Below are 10260 nucleotides of genomic sequence, written 5' to 3' on the forward strand. Positions count from 1 at the left end.
GTCAAATAAATAATTTTAGAATACGTTTTGCATGAGCAAAACATGGAGAGTTGGAGAGTCCTTGATCTCTTAGCAACAACTGCAAACACCAGCGTATTATCAGCACTCAGCACTCTTCTCGTACCAAATCCCATACTGAATCCAAAGCACAACACTATTCTAGCTTCTCAGAAGAAAAATTATCTCTATTCCATCCAACACCAGGACATATCTGTACTGGGAAAATAAATGATTGACAGATATAGAAAAATTTATTTGGAAGAAATCCAGAATAGATAGCATTGTCATTAATTTATGCATGACTTCAGTGAAGAAAAAAAAAGAGAATGTTTAGTTCAGAGTCTGAATGTACTTACTAATTAAAAGAAAACTTAAAACATGTTACATATAAAGCATTGCAGTTACTTATAGAGGCACATAGGATTCTTATTTAATTTTTCAAAACAATAGTTTATCTAAGAAATTTTGAGTTATGTTAAATAAAATTTTCTCTCATATGATTTCAATATATTTTTTTTTGCCTCTGCAGAAGCTGTGTAATAGCACATTCCATTCTTTGAAGGCTATGCTCAGACTTCAAAGCAGGAAGTCATGCTTATTTCAGTGATTGTTCTCTTCTTCTTGACATTGTAACGATTGTGTACTTGGACATTGCTATCATATTTCCATTAATCTAATGCCAGGCAACTCCAGTTTCATAAATGATGACATTTACAGGTACCTTTTCTCTAACATTTCAAAGAATGTGAATCCAAATCAGAGGAAATTCACACCGAAGCATGGTCCAGATCTTGCTTTTAAATCACGTTTCCTATTCTCACATGGAACATTACAATAATTAGTTTCCTGTTATTTAAAATTTTGGTCACAGTAAAAAGGACCATAGTTTTTTAAAGCACATTGTAATCATTACTGACATTTCAAGTCTGTTATATATCTTTGAATATTTTATATTTCCATGGCAGATCAGTGGGTTACAACTGGAAGGTTGCAGTTTTGATGGAAATCGACTTTCAGAAAATCTGCATGATTCTCCCAGTGTGTCATCTGTTCTCCCTTGCTACATGGCCTGGATTCCACAGGTATTAAATTATTAAAAGCCCTAAACTTTCAAGACCTATAATTTGCTTTTTGCTGTGTAGTAGCTTTTCAGTACATGATGTTGCTGACCTGTTTTCCCCCTCGTTTCAAAATAAAAATTCCTGTCTTTAATATAAAAAGCAGTTTCTTCTTTTATATAAAGCAAGAACTAATTATCATCTTGTCAATACTTTTTAGCTTCTATTGTTTAGATTAAGACAAGGCAGCCATATTTCAGTCAGACATTTTCCCTTGTCTTTTAAAAAACATTAACATATTTTCAAAAGTGTATTTAGTAAATGTGGGGGGTTTTACCCAAAACCTCATTTGTACATGAGTTTGGGAGCCCATTCATAGAATATGTTTTCTTTGCTTTATAAACATTGAATTGACATGCAGAGACTAATTTAAAAAAAAATTTAAAAGACACTAATTTAAAAAAATGCCAATGCTCACAGAACTATGTAAGATGAAAATGAAGTAATCCAAACAGTTAAAAGTGTTACTGCTTCTGCTCTCCAATTATAATAGCAATATCTGATAAATAAAGCAAAAAGTTACATAGAACTTATTCAAGGATGTGTGGGAATTACAAATTTATATACTTACAGTCTTATAACTAAAAGAAAGCTTACTATAGAATCCATCTCATCTAAATTTATCTCTCCAAAAGTTAATTGCCTGGTATGACTTAGTTGCCTTAGCTCCTTATCCAGTCTCAGTAGATGATTATCTCAAGAAGTCCATCCCATCGTAAGGTAACTGAGATAAATCTCTCTAGATGTGATTCTAGAGACAGTCTAGACTGCTAACTCTGGGACAGACAAATGAGAAGAATCCCATGTACAGCTTTAAAAGAAAATATATGAAGACTTTTACACTAAAACTGAACTGTAAATGTAGGAAGTGAGAAATAGGGGTGGATGCATTTTTTTTTTCTACTTTATCACAATAAATAAAATTAACAGTATTTAAAAATTGAAAAAAAAGTCACCTTTTATCCTGTCCTGTAAACATTAACTCATCAAGCAAATGAATTTAGTAACTGGAGGAGATTGTTATTTGGCAACCTGGAAAACTCTGCAGAGCTCTCTCATGAGAAGGTTAGGTTTGGTTAGAAGAATGTTGAAGAAGAATGTTCACTGGACCCAAGTAGTTGAAATCTCAGTTAGAATTGAGTTTATTAATTAACATAAATTATGGCAACAATGAAATTACTGGTATATTGTGGTGGATATTGTGCAAGGAGCTCCATTGCTTACACATTACTGTATTCCAACTTTTTTTTTTTTCTCCTCATTATTTCCAGAACTGGAAAGCATTATATTATAGTACAGCATTAGAGATATAATGGTCAAGATTTAGACTTTGAACACACAAGTAAATACTAGCCACCACTTGCACTACTGCTCCCAGCTTTGATGGGAAAGAAACTGAAATTGAAAAAAACCTAAAACACCACAAAAACCTATTACAAAGTTGACCAGTGAAAGATTTTTCAGTTCTTTAGTTGTTTACAAGGTTTGTTTTGTTCAGAGAAATAAACAAATTTCTAATGTACTTAAAAGATGGTACATGGGATAAATACACAATTACCAGACATCTTAATATGTAGACTCAGTTATGAGTGGGGGAGGGTGGTAACATACATGATTTTACATGGTAACACCAAATGTTTATCTAATGCATACTGAAAATGAGGATTGTAAGTAACATCTTCTTTGTACTGAAAAACATTCATCCTGTGTTAGAGATAAAACAGACTCTTAGAGTTTTTCTGAATAAGTCTATATGCTTTAAACTTCAAAGATAAGATCCAGAAGTTATATGTGACATCAGCAGAGAGCATATCTATAAAACATAGAAATGAGGTAGTTCAATAATCAGTGAATTAAACTTCTTCCAGCGTACTTCATAGTTTAAATGAATAGCAACTGAAGTCTTTATGTTGGAAAAAAAGTACAATTCTTTTAAAACACAGGCCAAAACCTGTCAACGGCCCAGATTTTAAATATAAAGTATCTCTAAGGACAGCATTTCTGAAGTGCTCAGCCCTTAAGTTGTTTTGCTATAGCCTTCACTGTAAAAATTGACCACAATCAAACACTGTGCTCAGAAACCAAGACAGAATTGGAGCATTATACACTTCCCCTTATCTCATTATCCTCCCCTTAGAAGAAGAGTGTATGAAGTAGAACATATTATCTTAGGATTCTTAGGTTTTTAATTTGTTTTTTTTCCCCATAAATATCTCATATAAAATCTAGTGAGCAAAATTCTGTATACTTATAATGCAATGCTTTGATGTAATTTTCAACCAAACTAAAATAAAGTGAACTCTCTGGGAAAAATTAAAAAAAAACCAAAAACATAAACAAAAAAACAGCTTACAGGATTTCTGTGAGAAAACCCCCTCAAAATGATGCAGTGCTCAAAGTGTAGTATTTTGAGCTACTAACATGATGCTTACTTTCATTAAGCTGTGAAAGTCCTTTCCAGTTTTAATTCACTGATCCCAAGCTGTGAAGGGTGTCACTAAGGGGGATGGAACCATTGTGTGAGGCAGTTTAGGCAAAGAGAATTTTTGGACATAAGGATTTGTGGTTCAAAAAGACTTTTACAGAATGGTTTTAACCCTCAAATATTTGATTCCTTAAAACATCAGTGGGATTGCAAAAGGCACAAGAACAGCTATTTGATCCAAAAAAGATGTAAAAAGAGGTCTTTGAAGGCAGACTGGCCAGCAATTTCTCTCTTCAGTAGTGTTAACCAGGGGATAAATGTAGTAAGTGTAAACCTTCTGAGAACAGCTGAGTTCTTTTCACAAACTTCTGATTATTAGGTTATTTGATACAACTCTTACACTGCACAGACCTTCTGTAAGGATTTAACCACTGATATTCAAAAGACATGGCAAGTTGATTTTCAAAAGAAACAACAAAATCCTTCAGAAATGGCTTACAGTTGACAGGCGAGGCAAAGTGCTTGAAACAGTTATTGTTTGCATGTTTCCTTTTTCCTGTTTTTAATTATTTTCTAATATTGGAGCTTTACTAACTCACATTTGATGTGATTTGCATTAATAAGGCCCTCATTTTTCTTTCAAATTCCTTTCTGACAAGTGTCCTCCTTTGTTATTTGATTCTTGAAAATCTTCTGACATTTTCCTGTTGACAGGAAGGGAGATTTTGAGTGTGACGGAAAGCGTGGTTAATATATATCAGTTGAATCAAACCCTGAATTTACACTAAATAAATACATCACTGGTTGAAACCCAAATTATATGCTGTAGGAAGTCTAGATTGAGTCTTTGAGCTCCGTTCTGTAGTCACGCATAGGGAAAATGCCCTGTGCAAACCCCCCAGGAGGAAACCACATCCAAGATGCACGCAGTTTGTAGCACAGAAAGCAGAGAGGAGCTGTTACTGTTCTCAGGGTAGAGCATTGTTTGCTTATCAGGATATAGACTGAGAGGTAAAGACATGGCTCCAACCAAGCTCCTTCCCTAAGTAGTGTTTACAATATAATTGTAATCTTTGTAGTAGTAGTACTGCTAATGCTGTGCAGTAAGAAGGTACATGTATAGGACAATACAAATTATAAATTAATTCAGCTGGAAGTTCAAAGCACTCAGTTCAAATCTGAATGCTTGAAGTATCCTGATGATTTCCTATTTAGGCACTTAATGGAAAAGGCCTGTTTTCCAGAAGTGCCAAAGTACCCCAACTGTGACTCTGATCAGTATTAGTATGAAAGGCATTTAAAAAACCCGAAACATCAAGATTTATCAAAACTGCTTTTTCTTTTTTTTTTTTTTTTTTTTTTTAGTTTTTTTTTTTTTTTTTGCTAGTAATGTAACTTTTTACATGTGCCTGCATGTCTTGAAGTGCTAGTTTATGGAAAGTACTAGGGAAATTAAGTTTTCTGTCTGTTTATGTCCTGGTCTAACTAAATTGTGGTTAATACTTCTGGGTTCCTCTTAATATCCTGCATTAAGTGGGGGCCCTGTGAGGCTCTAATGTAAGGTATAGTAGCTGTCTCTGTATCAGAGAGCAATTTTTATATTTGGGTTCGCTGGTATAGAGATCTTTGTTTAAATCCATCAAGTAGCCTGGAAAGTGTGGAGTAAGATTTTTTTTGGTGCAGTTCCTGAAGCGTCCCACCTGTCTCCAATGCAGATGACGTCTGGGGCAGCGCTACGGGAGGAGCAGCGGGGTCGTGCCGCAGGGGCGGCGGAGGCGAGGCGGCAGGCCTTGCCCCGACCGCTGCCGGACCCCGCAGCAGCCCCCCGCCGTGCAGCACGGGGCTCCCCGGGGCCTCCTCAGCACTGCCCCTGACCCTGGTTTGCAGAGGCTTTTGGCATACACTTTGTGGGGTTTTTAGCTGAATTAAGGTTTTGATACGCGGTTCGTAGGATCACCCCTATGACATCCTTCCTTGTGTTTCCATTTAAAAAACTGGAGGGAAAAGGTAGAGGCTTAGACAGACTGCGGCAAATTTTCTGAAGTCTCTGCTTTGTTAGTAAACCTTCTCCTTTGTAGCCTGCACCAAGAGCTGCCTCTCCAAAGCTGCAGTGTCTAAACTGTATCTTAGGATCCAGCTTTAGAAACCATATCACTGAAGATTATTCTTTTCTCATGTTTTGTTGTCTGTTTAAATGATAACTGAGTGCTTGTTTGTTGACAGGATGCATACGGTCCGTATTCTCCAGAGGAATGTATATCTTTACCAGTCTACACTAGCATGGAGAGAGACCGTGTGGTGTCAAATATTGATGTACCTTGTGGAGGAAACCAAGACCAGTGGATTCAATGTGGCGCTGCTTTATTTTTAAAAAACCAGTAATCTGAAACTGCATTGTATTAACTCATGAAGAATCATTTAAACATCTCAGTTGCTTCATATTATAAGAAAATTTTAGATTAATCACTTATTAATTTTTAAAGCAAAGGTTTATAAATTCCCCTGTTTATTTTTTTAAGATATATAAAATGAACTCTTCTCAAATAGAACTTCATTATATCTTTGTGGCATATTGTAAAAGTTAACATGGCACTATTCAGCAAACTGTTAATTTGGGTTGTTTCTCTAGAGTATAATGTTTTGGTATTTTCTTCTCATATGTTTTGCCCATAAATATTGATTATAAATACAGAGTCAGCATTTTTTCTTTGATCAGTTTTGTCCATTATCCTTTTTGAAATGTTATTCTTATGTCTCCATTAATTAATAAAATAAAATTATAAAACTTACCTGTTGTAATTGAAATTGAATGCTTTACTTGAATATAGAAATCAGGATAAAGTTTTCAGTCTGTTTTCATGATGTTTTACTTGTAATCATATTTCTTTGTGTTGGTAGTAAATAGGAGCTTCATAAACTTCATGTGGAGTTACAAATTCTGTTAGGCTACCATCATGGTTGTTATCTAGAAGTTACTGAAAAAAAAACATTTTATGATACTGTACTAAATTCCAGTAAGAATGTATATATAAAATGCCCAAGATAGTCAAACAATTCCTTGGACAAGCAAAAGAGGTTTTCACCCAGTTGTTATTAACAGAGGGATATAATTATGCTTTTGGTCTATGATGTGAGAAACCCTGAGAGTCTTTTTCCTAGTGCAGGATACTCAAGTTTGATTTCACTGATTCATGATGTATCATGTTGGGATGCTGCCATAGTTTTGGTGTGCAGTTAGGCAGAATTCAAAAAAAAAGAAGCAGGAAACCCCAAATCCAACAGGAAGCAACATTGCTGAAGAATAATGAAATCTCCACATAAGAATTCAAAGTGTCTAATTTTTAACTGCAATTAGACTCACCTCATGAAGATACTTTTAAAAGCCAAAGTATAAAAACACTTTATTGATTTGCTTAGAAAACAAAATAGCTGTCTTGGCTCTGATATGTCTGATAGATTTTATATTAACTTTAAAGTAGTATTTAAATTAAGACTATTTCACTTGCTTGGTATTTTTCATTAGTGATTTGAGGAAGGGAGAAGGAAAGTAGAAAAAAGATTGGCCACATCTCCAGGTTAGCTTCCTGAAGAAAGTATTGTTCTCTTTTCTACTCTACTGTTCATCCTTAAGCTTGGTCTTTTGCCTTCTATTTGGAAAGTTTCCCATTTTAGGTCTTCCTCTAATAAAAAGATATCCTAAGATAATTTGATACAAGTGCACATACATTTTTAAAAATTAATCCTATTTAAAAGCAAAGTAGATCTACTTGATACTTTTCAGATAATTGTCTCATCTTCCTTTATACATTTGACTCTGGTTCACCGAAGAATAAAAATGTAGCAAGTTTGGAAAATAGTTGTCTGTGAAGAAAATTTTGGAAGAAAATGACAAAGTTTCCAACAGAACACACATATAAATGCATGTACAAGCTGTGTGAGAATTTAGAGGGTGAGTTTTCCAGAGAAAGTATTCTGTCATGCTAGGCTTTCTTGGTAAAACATCATGGGGAAAAGCACTGGCAACTGTACTTTCAATTCCCATAGACCCATGTAAAGAACATGTTGCAGCCTTACCTTTTTGGATCCAACGTGTTTCCATAAAGCCAACTGGAATTTAGTTTTCATATGTCTCAAAACTGAGGGATCTACTGGCCCCTGCTAGTTCCAGCTTCTCTCTTGTGTACAGGTAGAGAAATACAGATATTCAGATAACTACCTATGTTAGAGCAAACATATCATATTTTAACCTACCTTGTACAGAAAGTAGAGACCAAAAATGTACTAGGTGGTTTTGACCAGACTTGCTTGTTATGCTGTAAGGAGCTGAAGGAGTTAATGCCTCCAAACATTCATCAACCCAGAAAATTTTGACAAGTTGTGGCCTCTCTCCTAAAGTTACCAGGACTCACAGGGTGGGGAAGGTGGCTTTTAAATATTGCTATGATGTTACGCTGTGGGTTCTTGTTTTGATGATAGGTATTGCTATAGTCAAATGTATGATGTCTCACATTGTTTCCTCTCTTTCTCCGTGTTCGATATCTCCAGATTACCACCCTTGACAACAACTACCTCAAAGTTTTGCCAAATGTTAGAGTCACAGGGTGGTGTATGGAAATGAAGGAGATAAAGCCTCGAACATTCAATGACGCAGAAAACTTTGACAAGTTGTGGCCTTTGTGGTTAGTCTAAGGAAGGCTGCCCAGGGAAGCGCAGAGTGTATCAAAGGTTGCATGTCCCAACTCCCTTGCAGTTCTATTGACAAATTCCTTGGATAGATAAGCCTCAAAGGGAGGAAACTAGACTGAGTGAAACCATATGTTGTGCTAAAATGACTGACGAGAGAAACAACCAGCACCAGATGGACCTGTACAAAAACTGAGGTAAAAGTAAAGGCGGCAGGGATGAGCATGACCACTGACTCAATTGTACGAGCAGGTTGGTGCACCACATACCCCCTCGATGCATGTGCAAAACCCATGCTCCACCTTTTCCTCATCTCTCATAGAAATGAGTTTGTGGAATACCTGTCTCTCTTTGTCTAGTATGCTAATCAGCTGATAAGATGAACTTAAAAGGTGACAGAAAACTTTGCTGTGTGTGCACCCACCAGCCAAGCATACCAGACCTGAGACAATGCTGGAACCTAGGGTGGTGAACTGAACTCTTTGGTTCTCTCTCCTTTTATTTCCTTTCTTTTCTTTCTCATAGATTTGTCACTAAGAGACCACATTGCTTAGTATCCTTTTCCAAGTTTAAGTTGTTTTTACCACAAGCAAAACACTTAAACGGGTAATTTGGTGTTGTTTCACCTTAATTTAAACCGGGGGGATCACGGAACCTTTACGACTCCCTGGGATCCCAGTCCAGGTCATACTAAGAGAAATAAAAATCTACTGTAATGGGTTGTAGATAACCCTGAAATAAAACATTAGTAGAACATTGTGGGGATTTTCATGTTTTGGTTTGGGGGGTTTTCTCTCCTAATCGTAAGCTTCAAAGATATCTTTCATCCTGCCAAGTGTAAATACAAATACTATTTAGAGCCTCAGATTTCAAGTCTCCTCTTTTTATGTATTTAGTCAGGAAGTCTCTACTGATTCTATTAATATACAGATATTGACTGTATCTCAAAAAACAGATATTAAAGAGACTCCTCCAGATCTACCACACTATCTCTTTTTTAGAGTCAGGAACTGATTCAGTTTCTTACTGATAACTTGTTTGTATCCTAACCCCTCAGAATTGGCCTGTCTCTGCTGTGGAGGTTTGTTACCTCTTGTATCTATCATCCGCTACTGCCACAGATTTAGAACTGCAGAATATTTCTCAGCTCATAACATCAGGTGTTTTGTTTTCAGGACATGCATTCATGCATTCCTGTCACAGAGCTTTCTTTTTGTGAGCAGAAAGTACTGTTAGCCAGCTTGCTTAAATCTCCTTTTGTTTGAGTCACCTCTTGGTTTAGACCCCTTCCACTTATCCAAAACTCTCTGCTTGCTTCTGCTCCGAGTCCTTCCATGAGTGATTTGAAAAAAAAAAACCACAACCTCTTAATGCTTAGGTATAACTAGAGCACTGAATTATATTTTCATTTGGGCAGAAGTCATTTGGGACCTCATCTAGAGTGATCTGTGTTACTTCACAAATGTGAAAGGCTCTCTCTTCCTAGGTGTCTTTGATGTTTTTATTTTTTTAGCACAGGATAAAAAACTGATTTAAGTAAATCTCAAGCTAGTTTGGCAGCTTGAAATCTAGCAGATTTTTAATTATATAATATTATCATCACAAAAAACTTGAGAGCTGTACGTTATATTCACAGTGCATTAAGCAGAATGTTTGATACTTACTTTGACTAAGTGATTCACTAACCTTTCCTTCTCATGACTAGTCATAAACCTGATGTTTTGAAAGGCTCCCAGGTGACCTAAAGAGGAAAAAGAGATTACTTCTCTTGTGTTTCTTGATATTTATTGTCTGTATGCATTGTACGATGTGCTTTCTTTCTACACAATGTTGTAATCTAAATGAAAGATATGATAAGTAACCAATACTGTATATCATAGGAATTATATTTTTGGTAGTAAAAGACAGAACTGCAGAGTGTTTATTACCACCAAAGTGCAGCTGTATTACAAGCATAGGCCATTCAGAAGTATGAAACAGGCAACATAAGAAATAAAAACATCAGAAATGCCTTAATGGTCTGACTAGTGTTTC

General features: G+C 35.8%; 1 protein-coding gene across 1 annotated transcript in view; it reads left to right on the top strand.

Moving 5' to 3' along the window:
* The window catches only part of DYNC2H1 (dynein cytoplasmic 2 heavy chain 1), a 175089-nt gene extending 168794 nt beyond the window's left edge, over positions 1–6295 (top strand). The window contains exons 88-89 of the mRNA XM_042792803.1: positions 966–1082; positions 5767–6295. Of these exons, the coding sequence (XP_042648737.1) occupies positions 966–1082; positions 5767–5925 (276 nt within the window). The 3' untranslated portion in view covers positions 5926–6295. The remainder of the gene's footprint in view (positions 1–965; positions 1083–5766) is intronic.
* Positions 6296–10260: the final 3965 nt, after the last annotated feature.

The sequence above is a fragment of the Tyto alba genome, unplaced genomic scaffold (genome assembly GCF_018691265.1).
Source record: "Tyto alba isolate M040663 unplaced genomic scaffold, T.alba_DEE_v4.0 Super-Scaffold_2, whole genome shotgun sequence".
NCBI lineage: Eukaryota > Metazoa > Chordata > Aves > Strigiformes > Tytonidae > Tyto > Tyto alba.